General features: G+C 53.1%; 1 protein-coding gene across 4 annotated transcripts; it reads right to left on the bottom strand.

The window, feature by feature from the left end:
• Positions 1–1,058: 1,058 nt before the first annotated feature.
• L1cam (L1 cell adhesion molecule) lies at positions 1,059–19,644 on the bottom strand. Of its 4 annotated transcripts, XM_004672086.2 has the most exons (28): positions 19,483–19,643; positions 16,196–16,210; positions 13,052–13,157; positions 12,644–12,843; positions 11,645–11,767; positions 11,380–11,550; positions 10,950–11,061; positions 10,660–10,844; positions 10,381–10,512; positions 10,092–10,235; positions 9,470–9,581; positions 9,192–9,358; positions 8,934–9,090; positions 8,586–8,710; positions 8,319–8,429; positions 7,953–8,150; positions 7,677–7,747; positions 7,283–7,505; positions 5,999–6,114; positions 5,657–5,858; positions 5,450–5,572; positions 5,185–5,358; positions 4,960–5,079; positions 4,461–4,616; positions 3,326–3,463; positions 2,921–2,993; positions 2,814–2,825; positions 1,059–2,461 (listed from the first exon to the last, which is right to left on the bottom strand). In XM_004672086.2, exons 1-28 carry the CDS (start codon positions 19,556–19,558, stop codon positions 2,230–2,232), a joined length of 3,774 nt encoding a protein of 1,257 aa, XP_004672143.2. In that variant the 5' UTR covers positions 19,559–19,643; the 3' UTR covers positions 1,059–2,229. The 4 variants fall into 4 exon arrangements, with proteins under 4 accessions (XP_004672143.2, XP_044996641.1, XP_004672144.2 ...); XM_045140706.1 differs by lacking the exon at positions 16,196–16,210; XM_004672087.2 differs by lacking the exon at positions 2,814–2,825.
• Positions 19,645–22,403: the final 2,759 nt, after the last annotated feature.

The following is a 22,403-nucleotide window of genomic DNA, read 5'->3' on the forward strand; positions in this document are numbered from 1 at the left end:
TGCCCTACCTTCCCACCCCATTCCACTTATCACCTGTGCAGCCCCACCCAGGTGCAAAGGAGGCTGGGAACTGGATCCTCAGGTGAGCTGCCATGTGCCCAAGCCAAAAGACGTTATGGAAAAGCAACATGGAGTAGGGGGGACAGCATTAGTCAGCCTGCGGGGTCTGTTGTACATGGCAGCAGAGAGGGCAGCAGGAGGGGAAGCAGGAAAGTGGAGGGTTAGGAGTGTATCTGGCAACAGAAACTGTTATAGCAGGTTTGTCTGCTGCGGCAGGCTGAGGCAATGGAGACAGGAAAATGAGAACGGCAGGAAAGCAAAGGAGAGACCTGGCAGGAGAGAAATGCTCCAGTGCGTCATGGGGTGTGGAGGGTGGCTGGTGCCTAGGTGAGGAGCCTGGGGTTGGGCTACAACAATAGGCAAGATGATTTCTTGTGATGCCTTCCACTGGCTCAGTTAAAGAGGAAACAAAACTGAGTACAGGGCTGGAGAGATGGCTTAGCGGTTAAGGTGCTTGCCTGTGAAGCCTAAGGACCCAGGTTCAACCCCCCAGTACCCACATAAGCCAGATGGACATGGTGGAATGTGTCTGGAGTTCATTTGCAGTGGCTAGAGGCTCTGGTGAGCCCTTTTTTTTTTTTTTTCCTTTTTTCTTTTAAACCAGGAATAGTGGGAAACACATGAAATCCCAGTGCTCTGGAGGCTGAGGCAGGCGCTCAAGGTCACCTAGTGGCTTGGTGACTGTGATCTGTTGGATAGGGAAGAGGCTCCCAGGTACAGGTCAATGAGCTACAGATCAAGGTAGCTCGGACTTTGGGGGACTAGGCCACACTCTGGCCCTGTGTTCATACCCTTTGGAAATTTGGCACCCAAATGAGATGAGAAACAAAACTTGGTCTTAAAGAGGCTCCAGGCAGAGGGTGTCCAGACAGTGTGGAGAGACACCTGGGTTCCAGGAAGGACCAGGATCAGGGCTGGGGGGGGGGGGGGCTGAGCACAGCACAGGACAGGAGAGGAGCAGTAAAGTGCTCGCTCGGTAAAATGACGAAAAGGTCCTCTTCCTTTCCAGGTCTTTATTTGCCTGTTATAGTTCTGATATTATGTACATATATATATATACTTTTGTGTTTTGGAGCGGGCTCAACAGACCAAGCAAAGGCATACAGGGAAGCACACAACAGTACCGGGAGAACCAATCCTTCCTTTTTTTGTCTTTTTTGTCGGTTTTTATTTTTCCTGGTATGGGATCATCAAAGCTAACTGCTATAAAAACGAGAAACCACCTAGAGACTCAGACATCTGCCTACACACTAGTGGCATATGGGGAAAGGGCAAGGGGACAAACTTTCAAAGTCACGGTGTATTTACATTCCCAAGATGGGGGACGGGACAGGGCTGAAGACGAGAACTGGGCTCAGGCAGGGCTGCTAAGGGGTCCTAAGGTTTGATGACAGCGGGAGAAGCCTGGCCGGGGAGCAGTATAGGAGGTGTGCCTGCCCCCGGCAGTGACAGAGGCCACTTAGATGTTGTCTGGTGGGTACCGAAGGCAGCATGTGTGTGGAGCTCCTGAAAGGTGGGGTGGCAGCGGGAGTGTGTGGACTCAGCGTGCTATTGGGGGGGGCAGGTACTCTGGGCTCTCCAGATGGCCTCCCCTGCCAGCCTGCTCAGATCCCTGTCTTGATTGGAGCAGAAATGGAAAAGAAGAGGAAGCAGATGGCGGGGGCAGAGTTCTGTCCCCAGTCAGGCTAGCCAGGGAGTGGCTAGAAGAGGAAGAGATGCCAAGCCTGATCCTGAGGAGACCCCACCACGCCTGTCTCCAGAAGGTGAGCGAGAAGGACAGCATCTCAGAGACACTTTGGAGGCCACCTCTTTTGTCCTCTCTCCCAAACCACAGCCTTTCTGCCCAAACAGGTCGGTAAGGCAGCACCTGAAGGTCCCTGATGTGTGGGTGAACCGCCCCGTGCTGGGACAAAGCAACATGTGCCCAGGAAGGGATGCAGCTGGATTTTGGCAATAAAGTGGGGACCGGGTAGTAAGAGGGGGACTCGAGGCAGTAGTTCCTCTCCTCTGCTCCATTCAAGCCTCCCACGGGCTGCTGAGAGAGGGAGGGGCCCCGATCCCAAGGTCAGCGGCACAGCACAGGCATTGGGCTGGGTGTCTCGGCCACTGGCTCTCCTGCACCTCTGGCCTTTGGGCCAAGCTCGGCCAGCCTCACCTGGCTGGCCCTCACTACTCCAGAGCGACCGCAGGGTTGATGGGAGAGGTGGCCCCTGAGCTGTCATTGCCTCCTGCTGCCTCCTTCTCTTTCTTGCCGCTGTACTGACCGATGAAGGAACCATCTTCGTTGAACTGGACGTCCACACTGCCCCCGTAATCTGCCAAGCTGTCATCACTGCCCAGGGGCTTGATGTCACCATTGAGAGATGGCTGGCTGCTACCAAAGGCTTTCTCCTCATTGTCACTGGAAGGGTGGAGGATGGGGTGTTAAGTGAAGTGCTAAGGAGCCCAGCAGGACACCCCTGAAGGAGACACTAGCAGGTCCCCAACAGTCTTCCATTTGCCCTGATTGGCAGGTAACTCCAGGGTCTCATCCTTGATGCCACCGTGCCTCCTCCCACTGATGGGCTTCTCAGGGCATCTAGAAGGTAGACAGGCAGCCCAGTAGCTGGGGTGTTAGGTGGACCTACTGGCTTCTCCCCAAAATGGGAGCTACGAGGCCAGGGGGCTGGGCCAGGAAAGCCTCCAAGGGACAATCACTGGGGTGGGTCCCTGTCACCGGGCTCTGACAGCGCCTCCCCACTCTCCCACCTTACCTCTCCAGAGACCTGAAGTCATCCGGCAGCACAGAGGAGAGAGAGAGAGTATCAGAGGTGAAGGTCAAGCAGAGATGGCACCAGCGCGTTTTCCTGTCCCCGCTCACCTGTACTCGCCGAAGGTCTCATCTTTCATGGGCCGGGCCTCAGAGTCCACCTGGGTGTCCTCCTTGTCCTTCACTGCAGAGCAGACACACACAGGAAGTCACCTTCCTCTCCTGCCCAGACTGACCCCAGACTCCGGGTCCCTCTGTGCTGCAAGTCCCTGGCACTGTGTCTTGGCAGTACTTAGAAGGCAGGATGCCTTCGGGATGACCACTCAGCTTACAGGGACCCAGATGCCAATGGCTGACCTCCACACCCCTGGCCTGGGAGAAAGCACCCCTGCCTCTGGCTCGCTCCCCCATGCCCACGCTGCTGGCACTGCCACTGACAAGCTTGGGCCCTTGGGGCAAGGGGACAGGTGATTCCCTTCTCCCCTCCCTGAGCCTGCGCCTGGGTTCCAGGGTCACCTGAGTACTTGCCGCCCTTGCTGCGCTTGATGAAGCAGAGGATGAGCAGAATGAGCAACAAGACAATGACGGCACTGACAAAGGCAATGAACCAGCCCTCGGAGGCAAAGCTCCTGGAGGAAGAGATTCTCACGGCACCTGGGTGCACACAGTGGGAAGGAGACAGAGCCCAGGCCCTGCAGTGAGCTCTGTGGCCAAGACACGTGCCCACACACCTGGGCCCAAATCACACCCCTCAAGTCAGGGTCTGGGGTTCAGGCCTCACTTGGAGCTCCAAGGGGCCCTCTGGGGCCAGGTGGCACCACAGCACAGGGGAAAGTGGGAAGGAGGAAAGAAGGCGGGACCCTCTGTAAAAAGCATAGGAAGGACTGAAAAGACAGCTTAGCCTGCAAACGCTAAGGACCCGGGTTTGAATTCCCAGGACCCAAATAAGCCTACATAAGGCTGGCGCATGTGTCTGGAGTTCGTTTGCAGTGACCTGCGGCCCTGGCATGCCCATTCTCTCTATGTGCCTCTCTCTCAAATAAGTAACTAAAATATTTAAAAGAAAAAAAAAATGAACAGGAAAAGCCGGGCATGGTGGTGCACACCTTTAATCCCAGCACTCAGGAGGCAGAGGTAGGAGGATCACCGTGAGTTCAAGGCCACCCTGAGACTCCATAGTGAATTCCAGGTCAGCCTGAGCTAGAGGGAGACCCTGCCTCGAACAACAACAACAACAAAAAAGCATAGGGGGCTGGAGAGATGGCTTAGCGGTTAAGCACTTGCCTGTGAAGCCTAAGGACCCCGGTTCGAGGCTCAGTTCCCCGGGTCCCACGTTAGCCAGATGCACAAGGGGGCGCACGCATCTGGAGTTCGTTTGCAGAGGCTGGAAGCCCTGGCGCGCCCATTCTCTCTCTCTCCCTCTATCTGTCTTTCTCCCTGTGTCTGTCACTCTCAAATAAATAAATAAAAAATGAACAAAAAAAATTTTTAAAAAAAAAGCATAGGAACTTGCACACGGCTGAAGGGCACCCGGCTTCCGGGAGGTTGGAAGAGCTATGAAGCAGGGTGTGGCTGCTAGAGGATACATGAAAGGGACGGGCAGCAGCTCCCACGGCCCCTTGAAAGCAGTGGGAGTCCCCCAGGGCCTCACCGGTGCCATTGGTCCTCACAGCCATCTGGCGCAGGAGCACCTTCTCCTTCATCAGGTGGATCTCATACTGCGTGTCGGGCTGCAGGTCCCACTGTGTGTAGGAGCTCTGATTGTAGCTGACGTACTGAGGCTGAAGGTCCGGGCTCACCTTCCCTTCTGCAAGAAAGACACGTGGTGGGCTGGGGAGATGGCTTAGCAGTTAAGCGCTTGCCTGTGAAGCCTAAGGACCCTGGTTCGAGGCTCGATTCCCCAGGTCCCACGTTAGCCAGATGCACAAGGGGGCGCACGCATCTGGAGCTCGTTTGCAGAGGCTGGAAGCCCTGGCGCGCCCATTCTCTCTCTCTCCCTCTATCTGTCTTTCTCTCTGTGTCTGTCGCTCTCAAATAAAAATAAAAAAAAAAAAAGACACGTGGTGACTCAAAGGCTTAGCAAGAGGGCCAGAGGCCCCTCGGGGGCCCAGAGCCCTGAACCCCCGCTCCAGGGATCCCTCCGTACTCACCTGGCTGGGCTTTGAACAAGATGTGGAACCTGAAATTGCACTGGCCCTCCTGGGGAACCCAGGAGATGACACTGTAGTTTTCACCTGCTGTGGCTGAGATATTGCCAAAATCCGGGGTCCCTGTGGGATGCAGGAGTGGAGGCTGTAAGCTGTTATTCAGGGGCCCCTCAACCCCTCAGCTCTGGGCGGAAGATCAGTACCCCAGAAGCCCCTGCTCCAGCTCACCAGACAAGGCCATGGTGCCTCCTTCTCGCACAATGGCCTCCCCAGGGCCCTCCTTTGTGGTGGCCTGAAGCTGGAAGCGGTACTGTAGACCCGGATTGAGGTTGGTCAGGTTGTGAGTCCGAAGCTCTGGGTCTGGAAGGTCGAAGGACAGCTGCTCCTTGCCTCCCGCGTCCACTATGGAGATCAGCGACAGGTTGGCTTTGGCTGCCAGCCAGCGACCCCCCCCCCCCCGGCCCCCCAGCCGAGTCAGGCGCACTGTACGCACAGGGATGGTAGGAAAGCACGTAGCCCGTGAGTACGCCGTTGTGGCTGAGTGGGGGCTGCCAGTGCAGCAACAGGCTGGTGTCTGACTGGCATTCCAGGTGCAATGCCTCGGGGTGGCCAGGCACTGTGGGGCACAAAGGAACAGCAGGTCCTCACCTGGGTTCAAGGACGAGGGGCAGGGGATGGAGGTATGGGGTGCCAGACTCACCTCCTTCTGGGGTGCTGAAGGTGAACTCACTGGCTGGCCCCAGTCCCCGCCCATTAAAGGCCTGCACCTCCAGATGGTAAGAGCTGTAGGGCCGCAGGCCACTGAGGATGGCACTGGTGGCATTTGCAGGCACCACCACGTGGTTTTTATGGACATGCCTCTTGTTGTGTTTCCTCTGACTGCCTTCCCACCAGTATGTCACCTGCACAGGTACACAGGAAACCTCGTAAGGGTCTAAGGGACCAAGGACTTCCAGAAGAGCTGCTGACAGATGACAGTGTCCCACCCTCAAGTCTGTCACCTCCCTCTGCAGGCCTCCTTGCCCAGAAACTGAGCCCTTACATTGTATCCTCGGAGGTGGCCTTTGACCTGGGCCAAGTTCACAGGCCACCACTTGACCAGCACGGTGCTTGAGTTCAGGATCTTGATGCCTTCCAACTCAGGGCTTGTCTCAGGATCTGGAAAGAGCCAGAAACTTGGAGAGAGCCAAGAGGCCCACCCAGAGCCCTTCCCCACGAGGAGCAGGGTGTCTGTATGATCTCATGGGCTCTCCATGGAGAAAGCAGTAATGTACATAGAGAAACCAGAAAAATCTTTGGCCGGGGGTTCAAAGTCAACACCTGGTGCTGTCTCAGAGTCAAGGAAACCTGACAGGCTGGGAGCAAAAGCGCTTTGGATTTTGGATTCTGAAGTATTTGCATATACACAATGAGCTATCTTGGGGATGAGCTCCAAGTCTAAATACAAATTCTTTTTTTGTTTGTTTGTTTGTTTGTTTGTTTTCAGGTTTTTTTTGAGGTAGGGTTTCACTCTAGTTCAGGCTGACCTGAATTCACTCTGGAATTCTCAGGGTGGTCTCTAACTCACGGCGATCCTCCTACCTCTGCCTCCAGAGTACTAGGATTAAAGGCGTGTGCCACCACGCCCGGCTTCCTAAATACATTTTTTTTTTCATGATGTTGGGAATAGAACCCAGGGTCTTACGCATGTAATCAAGCGCTCTACCACAGAAACACATCCATGGTACCTATTTATGGTTCATATATACCTATGGACATAGAGTGTGAAGGTAATTTTACACACACACATGTACGCATTGGTTTTGTTCTAAGATACTCTCACTCTGCATTCTAGACTATCCCAGAAAAACATAATGTGGCCCAGGCAGAGCTTCAATTGCTGATCCTCCTGCCTCAGCCTCCCAAGTGTTGAGCCAGGTATGAGCCACTACACCAACTCCATGCCACAATATTTTTCATGAGCCTGTGTCGTCACTGATCTGTCGTCACAAGAGATCATGTGTAGCATTTCCCACTTAGGGTGTTGTGTTTTCGCTCAAAAAGTTTGTGTCTCTGGAGCACCCTGGTGTTGGGATTTTCTGAGGGACACTCAGCCTGGACTAGATCCCTGGGGAGGAGGGAGGAAACACTGTCAGAGACATGTATGATATTTAATGGGAATACTGGCTGCTGACTACAGCAACATGTCACGATGTCCAGAAGTGCATCATGGTATTTACAGGAACTGCAGCCTGAAGGACTGCGAGGTGGGGGCTGGCAATGGTGATGGAGGGCAGGCCATGCAGGGCTCCGCCCGGAGTGTGGGCAGACCCGGTTCCATACTCACAGTCCTCCCCTGAGTAGCCAATGGTGACCTGGGGCTCCGGGCCCTTGCCCTGGCTGTTGACTGCCTGGACTTTGATCTCATAAGGCACAAAAGTGGACGTGTTGGACACCACCAAGAAGGGGTCGCTCACGGTCTGTTCCTTCCAGATGCCCTGTGTGCCCTGTGGGCGCCACTGCACACGGTACTGAACCTGAGGGGCATTCCAATCCATCCACTGGAGAGGCTAGAGGAGGTCAACAGATAAGAAACTCATTGGCCAAGAGCCCCCACTTTCTGTACCCCCCCCCACCTCAGATATCCCCCAGGCATTGACTTGCTCCTTAGCACAGTCCAAGACCAAATGGCTGGGTCCAGGCCTCATGTCCAGGGCACAAATTTAGGCAAGGATCCTCACCTTCCATGTGATGACCATATTGTTGGTTTCATTGCCTTCCCCTTTCACATCCACAGGGTTCTTCTCTGGGGCTGGAAAGGAATGTGTTAATGTCAGCGCTGCAGTGGGGACAAGGAATAAATTGCCCATTATATTCCCTGAAGCCCTAAGCCAGCATGCTAGCATACCTCACTGCTCAGGAACTCTGCAAACAGCAGCACCTCACCAGAACCTTCCTTCCCTTTAGAGCCTGCCACCCCTTCCAGATGGCCCGGGAGAGGTGCTGCCCTGGCTCACCCGCCTCCGGTGTGACCACAGTCTCAGAGCCTGGGCTGGGCTCCCCAGGGCCGTATTTGTTGATGGCAGTGACTCTGAAGGTGTAGTGGATGTAGGGTGACAGCTTGAGGGTGGTAGAGGTCTGGTTCCCTGGCACCTTGCCCAGGCTGTGCCATTTCTCAGGAGCCATTTCCTTGTCTTCAAATTCAATGTCATACTCTGCCAAGAAATGAACCAGCAATGAGGCAACCAGCATGAGGACCCATGAACCTCTAGAAATCAAGAATGTTCCCCAATAATGCAGGTAGTCCTGTAGCTGTCACCCCAGGAGGGAGGACCCCAGGAAGAGCAAGGGCAGGCAGGGGATGTCCTATTCAGATCGCTTACTCTCAATGGGAGAGTTGTGGTCTTCGGCAGGGTTCCAAGACAGGTGCACTTGGCTCTGCTTCAGCAGGTGGTAATCAGACAGCTTCAGCTGACGCACGGGCCCAGGGCTCCCTGAGGACCATGGAGAATAAATCCTCAGGCCTCTTTGAGAGCCAGCACGCCACTCAACTTAAAAAGGTCCAGCAACAGGAACCTGGAGTCCTGGGCCTGGAGGCAGACACCCATTGTACACCCAGGGCACATGCCCAACATGACCCTAAGACTTACCCACCACTAAGAGCTGTGCCCTGCTCTCCACCTCGTCCAGCTCAGTGCTGGCCACACAGCTGTAGTTGCCCTGGTCACTGTAGTCCAGACTCTGGATGACCAGGCGCCCAGCCTCTATGAAGTACCTAGGGAGGGGCCATGTAGAACCCTTGGCTTGCAACCGACATGCTACAATCCTCTCCTCCCCAGCCCCTACGCCCCCTTCCACATCTCTGTTCCACCATGGCCCCCTGGACCACACCCCCACAATAGAAGCCCCTGTACAGAGAAGGCTAGGAGGTCTAGACTGCAAGCTTTTCTCACTCTTCCCCCACCTCCACCTAGATCAGTTTGTGGCTGGGCCCTCACTTGTCATTGTCCCCAAGTTCCTGGAGGTCTCGCCCATCCCCACGCCAGGTGATGCTGGCCTGCAAAGAAGGATCGAAGGAAGCCTGGCACGTGAATGTCACTCGTGAGCCTTTCTTCTCGATCGCGCTCCGGGGCCCCTGTGTGATCTGGGTAGCTTCTGAGGATCAGGAAGGGGAAGGAGGGTCATTCTGATATCCTCCATCGACTATGACCCTCCATCCCAGAGGATATGCCTGTCATGTGGGTGCACTGTCTGACCTTTAACCTGTAGGTTGGCCACAATGGTCACATTGTTCTGGTCATTGGCAGCCTGGCAGAAATAGCGTCCAGTGTCATTAGCCTGGAGGTCTCGGATGCCCAGGGTCCCATTGGCATAGGGAAAGAAGCGTTCGTCCTGAAGTACCGTTGTCCCTTCTTCATCCAGCCTAGATGGAGTAGGGGGCCAGGCTCAGACCCACTGGCCTTGGCTCGCTGCCCTCCTGGGCTCCCCACACCAGAAGTCGGCGTGGATGTCTCCATCAGAATGGGGCACTCACCACTGGACAGTGGGCACAGGGGCTCCAAAGGCCTTGCACAGTAGGTAGGCAGTGCTGCCCTCAACTGCCATGTATGTCTGATTGTTTCCCGTCAGGATCGTGGCTGGCAGCTCTGAAAGAAGAGCAGTCTCAGAAGACAGGGCAGGACTAGGAGCCCCAAGGGTGAGAGTGACTCCCCAGCACACTGGCTTCCGGGCTCTGGGCTCTCCTTCTGTGCCGTTGCTGCACAGTCCCCTCGGCGCTGGGTGGGCTCCAGCCATCCACATGTTACCGATTATTTGAGGCCCAAGGAGCAGCCCTTAGTCTTCCCGAGTCTCTGGCATAGGAGCCATCAGATTGGCATGGGCTGCATCTTGTTCAGGGTGTAGCTCTGCTCAGACCCACTAACAAGACTCTGCCCTTCCTTCTGTCTACCTCCCGGCTGTTGTGGGGAATTGGAGAGACAGGAGTAAAGGTCTTAACAAGAGCGAGGAAGGCCGGGTAGGCTGTGGACCCACCAGCTGTTGGTGGAGTCATGCTGGTGGGCTGCAGCGACAGACTGGGGGTTATGAGGCAAGGGTAGGAGGAAGGGAGGGAGCAAAGGGGGTGGACAGGCCGACACGGCTTGCTGGCTGGCACTCACGGACAACATAGATGTAGGCATTAGCCAGCAGGAGCCCGTGCCGGTTGCGGGCCTCACACTGTGTCACCATCGTGTCGCTGGGTTGCAAGTTGCTTAGGATCAGAGAGCCTTGCTCAATCCGGTACTTCTGGTCCATGGTCACATCTGTACGGGCGAGAGGAAGGGCCCGGGAGGCCAAGGCCAGAGCACTGAGCTGCACTGAGACCCCTCCTTACCTTCATCTTCCTCCCCTCCACATTCCCCCAGGCTCCCCGTATGCCACGCCCACCCCTGCCAAGGCCCAGCTCACTCTCCATTGACATCCCGTTGATTCTCCAGGTGACTTCTGGTTGAGGGCGGCCCTGGACTTGGCAGTCGAGGCGAGCTGTCTCTCCTGGTCCATACAAACGGCTCTGAGGCTTCTGGAGCCAGTACGGGGCAGCTGAGCACAAGAGAACCACCCTGAGCCCAAAGTGGAACAGGCCCTGCCCTCCTCCCTAACAGTGGACACTGCAGGCCACCAACCCCAGAGGCCATTCTGTGGAGCCTGAAGAAGCTAGGGGAAGGCGTGCCAGGGAGAGGCTCATACCCTCCACGGTGACATAGTAGGCATGTCGGGCACTGCCCAGTGAGTTCTCTGCCAGGCAAGTATACTCGCCATCATCCTCCTCTCCCACATTCAGGAGCTGCAGGGTCTTGTTGTGGTTCTGGTAGGTGACACGGTCTCCTGGCATGGGGTCACTGGGGTGGAGCCACTTGATGGTGGGTGTGGGGCTGCCCAGGGCCATGGTACACGGAGGACAAGGAAGGAGATGAAAGGTGAGAGGGGACAAGGCCACCTAGCCCCAGCCCTCTCTTACCCCAGGTGCCCAGACTCACAAGCCCTCAGCAATGCATTCTAGGATCAACGTCCGCCCCTGCAGGGCCACCAGGTGACTGCTGGAGTTGGCAGGGAAGAGCAGGCGTGGTTTCCTGTCAATCATGCTGTTGGCTACCAGGAAGAAGGGAGCGAGTGAGTGGTTGCATCACGAGACTTAGGGGACCCTGGATAGTCCAATGAGCCCGTAGGCCGCTGCTTGCCTCCTTTGATCTAATCAAGTCCCTCTAAACTTTGAAGAATAAAAAGCCAAAAGACGAGAAGAAAGCATGCCCATCTCCCCTGTTCTCAGCCTCTGCAAAGGGGCCTCAGCAGTGTGGAGGCGACAGCCACGCTGTAAGGAAGCCCGGGGCGCCGTGAACCTTTAGTGGTGGGCTAGGCCTGAAGGGGAGGCTGGAGGAGGAGGGGGTGGTCAAAGCTTTTGGGACTCACTGGCCTTGACCCGGAGGTCAATGGGCTCCTTCTGAATGATGGTCCGGGTGCCTGGGAAGTGCGCGTTGCAGATGTAGTCCGAGTGGTTGTCTGTGGTGAGCACGTTGGCAAAGTACAGATTGCCATTCTGGCCCATGGTCACCCGCTCATCCTGTTTGATGTGCAAAATCTCTGCAGAGGGGGCACAGAGGTGGAGGTCAGCGCCCCTGTCTGGACAGAGCCCCCAGTACCCCAGGCCCGGGCAGCAGTCCTTCCCAGCACCCACTGCTGTTCATCCAGTAGATCCGAAGAGGGGCTGCGCTAGGAGGGGGATTGCACGGCAGGACCACCGACTCTCCTTCCTCCACCTCCACGGGTTTCACTGTCTCCTTCGGCCACTTGGGGGCACCTAGAAGGGACAGGGAGGCTAGCACTCATCCAAGATAGAAGGAAGGAGGAGGGACAGCTGTCCTGGGGAGGGACGAGGGGGTGAAAAGGCCAGGTGAAGTTCACCCCACGGCAAGCGGAAGGGAAGCAGGAGGCCAAGTGGCCATGAAGGGTTAAGCCTCCACGATTCTCAGCTCTCCCACCCACCCTGAGGAGCGGACAAGGAAGAGTGGGGGGAAAGCTGAGGTGCGGAGATGGGGGAGGGGAGCTGTAGAGGGATGCAGGGAGTCACGGACCCTTCCATCATCTTGACACGGAAACCATGGCAACGGTTCCCAAGGTAACTGGAGGTGGTAGGAGGGGAGAGGAGAATGCTTGGGAGGCAGAAAACTCAGGGAGGATGGAATGCAGAGGGAAAACCTCAGGGAAAGGGTGACACGGATAAACACAGGGCTCTAGAGTGAGAAGAGAGATGGAGAAGGCCAGTCAGAGGGGTGGGCGGGGCGTGGAAGACAGGAGAGACTGAGAAGGCAACAGAGAGGGAAGAGGTGCCAGGTAAATGGCCAAGATGACCTGTGAACAGTGGAGGGAGAACTGAGGCAGAAAATGATGCAGACAGACACAGCGAGGCAGAGGGCAGGTCAAAGCCTCGGGGCAGTCACCCCCACCCCTTTGGCTGGTCCCCAGACCCCAGCAACAATCCCAAAGTAGACACTGAGAAAGGGTGAAGGAAGGAGGGGGAAATGACAAGTGGAGACTCCTAGAAGACAGGAAGTGGCAATGAGGGCAGCTGCAGTGGGCAGCAGCTGCCAGCCTAGAACCCTACTCAGCTCCCGGTCTCTGAGGGCCACCCTCTCAGGTATCCCAGTCCCTCCCCGGACCCAGCAATGCCTCGCACCCTCGGCTACGAGCTGGATCTCATGGGACATGGCAGTGCCCAGCTTATTGCTGGCAAAGCAGCGATAGATGCCCTGGAACCTCTGCGCGAAGCTATTGTTGCCTGCGATGGTGAAAGAGCCAGAGTGGGGCGCCTCATGTACCACAACACCCTCTTCTTCCTTGGGCCTGAAGTGGATGCCGTCCTTTGTCCAGCGGAACCTGTGGGCAGAGCACAGCTCAGAGTATGGGGGCTCCCAGGACAGGCCGGGGGCCAGGGCACATGAAGGCAGGGAGCCACAGGGGATGCGCCAGGAACAGGTAGACACTCGGGAACATGAGCGGGGTTTGGGGGCCCAGAGAGGTGCTGAGGGCTGAAAGCCTAGGTTGGCAGCCAGTGACAGAGGCACAGAAGGTGGACGTTACTCACTCAACTTGGGGTTTGCCTCTGGCCTCACATTTGAGGCTGATGTCATCTGTGGGAAAGACAACTAGACGCACAGAAGACTGTTCTGTGATGACAGGCGGCTCCAGCACTGGGAACAGGATAAGGAAATCAGTGAGGAAAATGATGTCTGGATGGCATCCCAGCTTCAACCCCTGCCCTACTGTGAGAGAAGCGGGACCCTTAGGGGCCTCATGGCCATTGGAGGAGAGGACAAGGGGAAGGAAGCCTGTAAGACACTAGGAGTCAGAAAGGGCCACATGAATAAGTGTAGAAAGAGACAGAGAAGATAGCAACAAAAATTGCAAAGCGGGCTGGAGAGATGGTTTTGTGGTTAAGGTATATGCCTGTGAAACTTAAGGATCCAGGTTTGATTCCCCAGGACCTAAGTAAGCCAGATACACAAAGTGGCACGTGTGTTTAGAGTTCAACTGCAGTGACTAGAGGTCCTGGCATGCCCATTCTCCCTCTCTCTTTCTCTCAAATAAATGATTTTTTTTTCGTTTTTACAGAGAGAGAGAGAGAAAATTGGTGTGCCAGGGCCTCAGCCACTGAAATCAAACTCCATATGTTTGTGCCACCTAGTGGGCATGTGCAACCTTGTGTTTGCCTCACCTTTGTGCATCTGGCTTACGTGGGATCTGGAGAATTGAACATGATTCCTTAGGCTTCGCCTTAAGAGCTAGGCCATCTCTCCAGCCCAAATGAAATATTAAAAAAAAAAAAAAATTGTGCTGGGCATGGTGGCGCACGCCCTTTAATCCCAGCACTCGGGAGGCAGAAGTAGGAGGATTGCCATGAGTTCAAGGCCACCCTGAGACTACAGAATGAATTCCAGGTCAGCCTAAGATAGAGTGAGACCCTACCTCAAAAAAAATAAAAATCCGGGCATGGTGGTGCACACCTTTACTCCCAACACTCGGGAGGCAGAGGTAGGAGGATTGCCATGAGTTCAAGGCCACCCTGAGACTACACAGTGAATTCCAGGTCAGCCTGGGATAGAGTGAGACCCTACCTTGAAAAACCAAAAAAAAAAAAAAAAAAAAAAAAAAAGGATTGCAAAGAGCCAGACACAGTGGTACATTGCCTTTAATCCCAGCACTTGAGAGGCTGAGGTAGGAGGATCACTGTGTTTGAAGTCAGCCTGGGCTACAGAGTAGTTCAAGGTCAGTCTAGGCTCCAATGAAACTCTGCTTCAAAAAACAAACAAGCAAAAAAACTAGAGGGATGGCTTGGCAGTTAAGGTGTTTGCCTGCAAAGCTAAAGGACCCAGGTTCAATTCCTCAGGACCCACGTTAGCCAGATGCACAAGGGGGTGCACGCATCTGGAATTCATTTGCAGTGGCTAGAGGCCCTGGCACACCCCTTCTCTAGCAAATAAATAAATAAAATATATTTTTTAAAAGCCAGAGCCAGGCATGGTGGCACACACCTTTAATCCCAGCACTTGGGAGGCAAAGGTTGGAGGAGTGTCTTGAGTTCAAGGCCACCCTGAGACTACGTAGTGAATTCTAGGTCAGCCTAGGCTAGAGTGAGACCCTACCTAGAAGAAAAAAAAAAAAAGGCAGTAGTGGTGGCATACGCCTTTAATCCCAGCACTCGGGAGGCAGAGGTAGGAGGATCGCTGTGAGTTCGAGGCCACCCTGAGACTACATAGTTAATTCCAGGTCAGCCTGGACCACGGTGAGACCCTACCTTGAAAAAAAAACAACAAAAAAGAATTGTAAAGAGAAGGACATGGTGGCACATGCTTTTAATCTCAGCCTAAACTAGAGCAAGACATTAGCTCAAAAAAAAGTAAAATAAAAAATAAAAAAGGACTAGAAAGATGGCTAAGTGGTTTGATTTTCCAGTACCCATGTAAAGTCAGATGCATGACGTGGCACATGCATCTGGAGTTCATTTTCAGTGTCTAGAGGCCCAGTGCACCAATTCTCTGTCTGCCTGTCTCTCTCTGCTTACAAATAAATAAATAAATAAATAAATAAATAAAAATGTGAAAAGGAAGAAAACAAAAGAGAGGGGCAATATGCATGTATGAAATTGTCTAAATAAATAAAAAATTGTCAATTTCCTAATATTAATAAGTAGTTACCCAACTCATAGTTCCTGACACTACCTACACAAGACCATCATAAGAGGAGGAAAAGATCATGACATCAAAATAAAAGAGAGACTGATTGAGATGGGGAGGGGATAAGATGGAGAATGGAATTTCAAAGGGGAAAGTGGGGTGGGGGACGGAGGGTATTACCATGGGATACTTTTTATAATCATGGAAACTGTTAATAAAAATTGAGAAAAAAAAGAAAGAAATGATCAAAGGGGAAAGTGTCGGGGGGGGGGAGGGAGGGAATTACCATGGGATTTTTTTTTTATAATCTTGGAAAATGTTAATAAAAATTTAAAAAAAAAGAAAAGACAATTCCTCACCAACAAAGTAGAGGCAGCATTACATACGTCAGCTTAGCTGAGTGGATATAACATCATGCCAGCTCTGCTGATTGGCTTAATTAAGTTACCTTTATATTTATTATTTGTACAAACCAGAGACATGGCTAGAGAGATGGTTTAGTGGTTAACACACTTGCCTGCAAAGCCTAAGGACTGAGGTTAAAAAACCCAGTACCCAAGTAAGCCAGATGCACAAGGTGGCACATATGTGTGGAGTTCATTTGCAGTGGATGGAGGCGCTGGCATACCCATTCTATGTATCTTTCCCTCTCTCTCTCTCTTTCTTTATGCCTCTCGCTCTCTATCTCAAGTAAGTAAATAAAATATCTTAAAAAGAAAAAAAAAATAAGTAGTTACCCAAATAAATGGGGGGGGCAACAAAACATAAAGGCATAAGAACTACAAAGGTCAAGCCCCTGGCAAGGAGAGGGGACACTGGAGAGGACAGCAATAGAAGCTGAGAATGACAAAAATCCCAGCAGAGAAGAACCCCAGAATTAAAATGACAGGACAGGGCCCCAAGAACCAGAACAGCCCTCAGCCAGACCCACTAAGGCACCAAGGGAGGGAGAGTGCACCTCAAGTGTGCAGGAGAGGGGTGTGCTGGTCAGGTTGAGCCCTCCTCCCTCTATCCTTCGCCTTATACTACACATCCCCACCCCTCCTTCAACTTACCATGGTGTCCTTCATCTGAGAATCCGACAGCAAGGGAGAAAAAGGAGAGAGGTTCTGAGAGCAGCCCCAATAGGGCCTGATGGCAGGGAAGAAGCGAGCTGGAGTGCTGTCATGGGGAAGGGAACCCGGGAGGAGGGTATGGTGGTAGCAGCTCCAGCCCAGGGGGCGGGACAGCATCCCTGGGTAAAGCAATACCCAGGGAGTAGGGCTCCAGCGGAGTTACAGGGCTTGTGGGTTAAGGGAAGAAAAACTCTGGTCTTTAATGAGTGTCCTAGCAGACCCTGGTAAGGCCAGGCAGTGCATGCAGAACTGGCCTCTACCACTCCCAGAATGCCTTGGAAGGCTGGGAGGCAGACAGCCAGGCATCCCAGGCGCCCTCCCCTGCTCCAGCCCACTTCCCTCCTAATCCAATTAGCGCAGCTCAGTGTTTTCAATTACCCAGGCCCAGCCTTCAGAGGCCGGTACCCCTCCTCCTCCAAGTCCTCCCCAAGGCCCTGCTGCATCTGAGCCACCACAACCCACAGGGCCAGCGTCAGCCCTCCTTCTCTCTGCTTCCTTCCTCCCAGACCACCAGCCACCAGCCACCGAGCTCCCTGGGGCAAAGACCAGGGCAACTGCCCAACATCAGGACTCAACAGGAGCAGAGGCTTGGAAGGGAGGGAGGGAGGGAGAAAGGGAGGGAGAGAGGGGAAAGGAGAGCTTGGGAAAAGTGGGTTGTCTCTGAAAGCTTTGTCTGCAGAAGAAGTGTCCCCAGAAGAGAGGAAGAGGCTCCCTAGGGACACTGTAGAGAGCATTGAGCTGGGGAGGGGCCAGTGCAGACAGCCCAACAGCAAGAGTGACAGAATGGGGTGGGGGGAATCAGCTTAGCGGAAGAAACAAGAAGGACAAAAGAGCCGGCTATGGCTAGGGAAGGAGAGATAGAGGGCAGATCTCAACAGGGAGGCATCACAGCTGCCTGCTGGGTCTATCAGAGTCAGTAACAAGGGCTGGTCACTGCCCAGGGCAGCTTTGGAGCTGCTGTGGTCTCTGGCCTAGTTGTTTTTCCTCCCTATCATCTTTCTCTAAATTCTCCCTGCCCCCACCACATGCAGACACACCCGAGCAAGATGGCCCAGTCCATCTGGCGGAAGGGCAGGCTGATGCCCAGCATAATGCCCTGGCATTTCAGACCAGAAGGCAGACCCTGAAAATCGAGTGAGATGAGGCAGAGAAGGAAGGAAGACCACTGCATCTCTATGAGTGTAACAATGTGGGGGGTCTGGCACATGTATGGATGTGCTGGAATGTTCTTCTAGTGTCTCACTGTGTATCTGAACACCACTGGGTCTTGCTGGAGCACATGAATGGATGTTTGTGTTTGCATGTAATGTCGTATTGTCCAGCTCCTTGTATCTGTGTAGACCACTATTCCTTTTGGTGTAAAAACCCCTCCTGTGTGCCTTTCTGTTGGTGTGTCCTGATCCTTTCACATCTGTGTCTGGTTAGAACAAGTGTCTAGCTTGCTTGTGTATCTACGCTTCTGTGGTGGAGAATGATCCCTATGGGTGTGGCTGTAGGGGCCACTGTGTGCATGTTTAAGGGGGCATCCCCATCTTTTGTTCCACTAAGCCCTTCTTTACCTCTTCTAAACATCTATTGCACCCTGATATCAGGTGCCTCCCCTAACCTCCTCTTCTCAGCATCTGTCACATGGCACAGCCTCCCGCCTCCCCGCCACCCCCGCTCTCCAACTCGTATATCCATGTCCAGATTCAGAAACAAAAGTGGCAGAGTGGACAGGGATTTGAGCTCAGTACCTCGAGATCCACAAATGCTCTTACAGATGACCCTTTGTTAAATGATCCCTCACATAAGATGACAGCCACTTAAAACAGCGTGTTTACAATTGTTGCTCAAACTCAGGAGAAATCCTCATCACAGTAGCTCCACCCACCAATACACATCGCCTTCAACTGTCAAATGCTATTGTCAAACACCTCTAAACCTTCACAAACCTAACCAATATAGAAATCAGACTGAATCACAAACATCCATATAGAAAATAAAAATAAGAATCCATCTTCCAGGTGTATGGCACACACCTTTCACTCCAGTACTCAGGAGGCAGAGGTAAGAGCATGATATGTTTGAGGCCACCCTGAGACTACAGAGTGAATTCCAGGTCAGCCTGGGCTACAGCAAGACCCTACCTCAAAAAACAAAGAAAGGGAGCTGGGCGTGGTAGCACACACCTTTAATCCCAGCACTGGGGAGGCAGAGGTGGGAGCATTGCTGTGAGTTTGAGGCCACCCTGAGACTCCACAGTTAATTCCAAGTCAGCCTGGGATAGAATGAAACCCTACCTTGAAAAACCAAAAAAAAAAAAAAAAAGAAAGAAAAGGGCTAAAGGGCTGGAGAAAGTTTAGTGGTTAAGGCGTTTGCCTACAAAGCCAAAGGGCCCAGGTTTGATTCCCCAGGACCTAGATGCACAAAGGGGCACATGCATTGGAATTCATTTGCAGTGGCTGGAGGCCCTAATGCGCCCATTCTCCCGCCCCCATTTCTCCCTCTCTCAAATAAAGAAAAATAAAAATAATTAATTAAATAAGATTAAAAATGTATAAATGGCCACTTATTCAAACAAAACTTACACATCACAGACATACACACAAATACACAATCTGACCAACTCACAAGCTTGGCCACAATCGTACAGCCACACTCGACCCACACGCCTACCTGTGACTCCCCCCCCCCAAGCATCACAACACATGTTTCAGCCTCTCCCCACTGCTACTAAGTAATTAATTACACATAGAAAAGGATTGTGAAGGCTATTAGTGCAGAATATGGAGTTTTCAAGGTGTCTTTTCCTGTCCCAGTTCAGCAACAAGGCTACCCAGGGCCCAAGACTGGGAAGACCCAGTTTGGGATTATTTAATCTAGAAATAGGGGCAAAACTCTGCACAAGTTAGCTGAGAGCTGGGGACTGCTCTTTTTCCTGGGTGCCACATCCCTAGGGTGCATTTATGGGGAATGGAAGCAGAGAGAGTAGGGTGAAAAGAGGTGGGCTGACTAAAGGTGCTATCTGCTGTCCAGGGTGCTGGAAGAGCATCTGTCCATGGTGCTGACTGGCCCATGCCTCCTACACTTCCTCTCTAGCGTGCCCAGCATTACCTCTTGCTCACCCCATGCCCAAGAAAGAAGGGCTGAAGGTCAAGCATGGGCGAAAGGTGAGGAAGCAGAAGAGGAAGAGGGATCCAGCACAGCGGTGAAGGGAGGCGCCGAGGCCTCTTTGGGCTACTCACATTCCTCCGGGATCTGGATGAGCAGGCACGGGCTGCAGAGCAGGAGAGGCCACACATACCTCAGCGCCTCGACCATCTTCCCGGCAGCGCCGGTGGCTCGGCGCAGCACGACCGGCCGGGCTCAGCTCACGCTCAGGCCGGAGGCTGAAGGCGGCTGGCGGTCACCTTAGATGCACTGGGAGGGGGGCACTGGGATCAGGGGCAACGGGAAGGGAAAATGGGGAAGGCGAGAGAGAGAGCAGACGTATGGACGTTAGTGACTAACATCTGGGGGAGCCCATGCTCCTGGCCATGCCCTCAGTCCCCCACCCCCCGCTGGCCAGCCTCCCCACCCTTCCTCCTTCCACATGCACCTCCATCTGGGAGGGAGAAAAGTGGCCGGGCCTGCAGGCTGCCCTTCCTTCCCCAGTTCTTGGTTTGGGTCTTCCCCACCAGCTGTGTTCCTCAAGAATCTACTACTGTGTAAGTGTTGTGTGCCTTTTTAAGGGGGGCTTCAAAGTAAGGGCTCTCTCCAGCCAAGGCTGATCTGGAATTCACTACGTAGTCTTAGGCTGGCCTCAAACTCACAGCAACCTCAGCCTTCCGAGTGCTGCAATTAAAGGCATGGTGCCACCATGCCTGACTTGTGTGCCTTTAAATTTTTCTTTTTGAAATATTTCATTTATTTATTGGAGAGAGAGGGGGAAGAAAGAGAGGAAGAGGCAGACAGACAGACAGAGAAGAACTGGCATGCCAGGGCCTCTAGCCACTGCAAATGAACTCCAGATACATGTGCCATCTTGTGCACCTGGCGTATGTGGGTACTGGGGAAATCAAACCTGGGTTCTCAGGCTTCACAAACAAGCACCAAACCGCTAAGCTATCTCTCCAGTTCCCTAAATTTATCTATGAAAGAGGCAGATAGAGAGAGAATGGACACACCAGGGTCTCCAGCCACCACAAACGAACCCCAGACACATGTGCCACTTTGCGCATCTGGCTCACATGGGTCCTGGGAAATAGAACCCAGGTCATTAGGCTTTGCAGGCAAGCTTCTTAACAACTGAGCCCTCTCTCCAGCCCTTGTGTGCCTTCTTGTGTGTATGTACCTGTAGGGCATGAATCTCTGTGTCACGCAGCTGTGTGCATACACAGGCATGTGTACATTGTGTAATAAAGAACGCTACTGCTGGGATTACTGCTGTGGCTCTCAGAGATAACTGATCCCTAGCTGCTGTTTTTACCTAGTTGACAGGTGGCCAGGGAAGAGGGATAGGAAGGAAGGAAATGGGCCTGAGATGGTTGCATCCCACAGAACAGGTTCAGGAGGGCTGGAGAGATGGCTCAGCAGTTAAATGCACTTGCTCGCAAAGCCTAAATGGCCTGAGTTCGATTCCCCAATACCCACATAAAGCCAGATGCACTAAGTGGCACAAGCGCCTGGAGTTCATTTGCAGTGGTAAGAGGTCCTGAAGTGTTCATTCTCTTTCTGCTGGCAAATACAAAGAACAGGCTCAGGAAAGGAAGAAAAGAGAGGAAAGGAACCCTGCACTCCAGAATTGAAAAGGAGAGGGCTAGAGAGATGACTTAGCAGTTAAGGTGTTTGCCTGCAAAGCCAAAGGATCCCAGTTTGGTTGTCCAGGACTCCCGTAAGCCAGATGCACAAAGTGGTGCATGCATCTGGAGTTCATTTGCAATGGCTGGAGGTCCTGGCATGCCCATTCTCTCCTTCTCTCTCTCTCTGCCTCTTTCTCTTTCTCAACTAAATTAATAAAATATATATTTTTAAAAAAAAGAATTGCAAAGGGGAGTCAAGCCTTTAATCCCAGCACTCGGGAGGCAGAGGTAGGAAGACAGCTATGAGTTTGAGGCCAGGTTGAGACTACATAATGAATTCCAGGTCAGTCTGAAAGAGACCCTACCTTGAAAAACAAAATGCTGCTGGGAGTGGTGGCTCATGCCTTTAATTCCAGCACTCGGGAAACAGAAGTAGGACTGCTGTGAGTTCATGAGTTTGAGGCTAACCTGGAGCTACAGAGTGAGTTCCAGGTCAGCCTGGGCTGAAGTGAGATCCTGCCTCAAAAAATAAAATAAAATAAAGTAAAATAAAATAAAATAAAATAAAATAAAAAGAATTGGAAGAGGAGGGAAGGAAGAGCACCTCCTTGATGCTTCTTAGCCCCACAGGGGTAATAGAGGTAGCTATAGTCTCCCCACTTCCAAATACCCCAGAACATTTCCTAAGACACTGTTTCTAACACCTCTCATGTCTGGCAGTCTCAGCATCTGGCTCTTTTTTGGAGTTGTCAGGGCTCAACAGATTAATGCAGCCACCCCATGCTCAAGCCATGACAGACATGCCCATGTATCCACCTGCATGCAATGGGCCCTAGAGACTGGAGGTACAAGAGGGGGGGCTTCTCTGACAGGGAGAAGAAAGACTCCCAAGAATACATGACACTTTGATTGGCACAATAAGGGCTGTGAAATAGGCAAGTGTGATGATCATGCAGGAAAGAGAAGAGCTGGTAGCACTGGGTGTCTGAGAGCAAGGAGGCTCAGGCCCCAATCTGGATTCCCTCACCCAATCCAGCCTGGGCATCTTCTCTGTATCCAGCCAGGATCTTATCAAAGGGGGAACCCAGCCTCATCGAGAACACTAAAACAGTAGGTCTGGATAGGCCTAGAATGCCATGCTAAGGCATATGAACCCCATCAGGAGGCAGCCAGGAGCCACAAATCAGTTTTATGTAAAAGGTTTGACGTGAGATGAATGATGGATGCAGCACACTGCCTGTGGCCCAGGCAGGGAGAACACATGACAGAGAACAGGCAGTCAGCGTGGAGCTCTCAGACTCCCGTACCCAAAGCTGGTGAGGGTGGTGGAGCACCAGGGTGGGTCATCATGGCTGGCCTGGAGGCCAAGTTTCTTTGACCAATTC

Source organism: Jaculus jaculus, chromosome X, assembly GCF_020740685.1.
Source record: "Jaculus jaculus isolate mJacJac1 chromosome X, mJacJac1.mat.Y.cur, whole genome shotgun sequence".
Lineage (NCBI taxonomy): Eukaryota > Metazoa > Chordata > Mammalia > Rodentia > Dipodidae > Jaculus > Jaculus jaculus.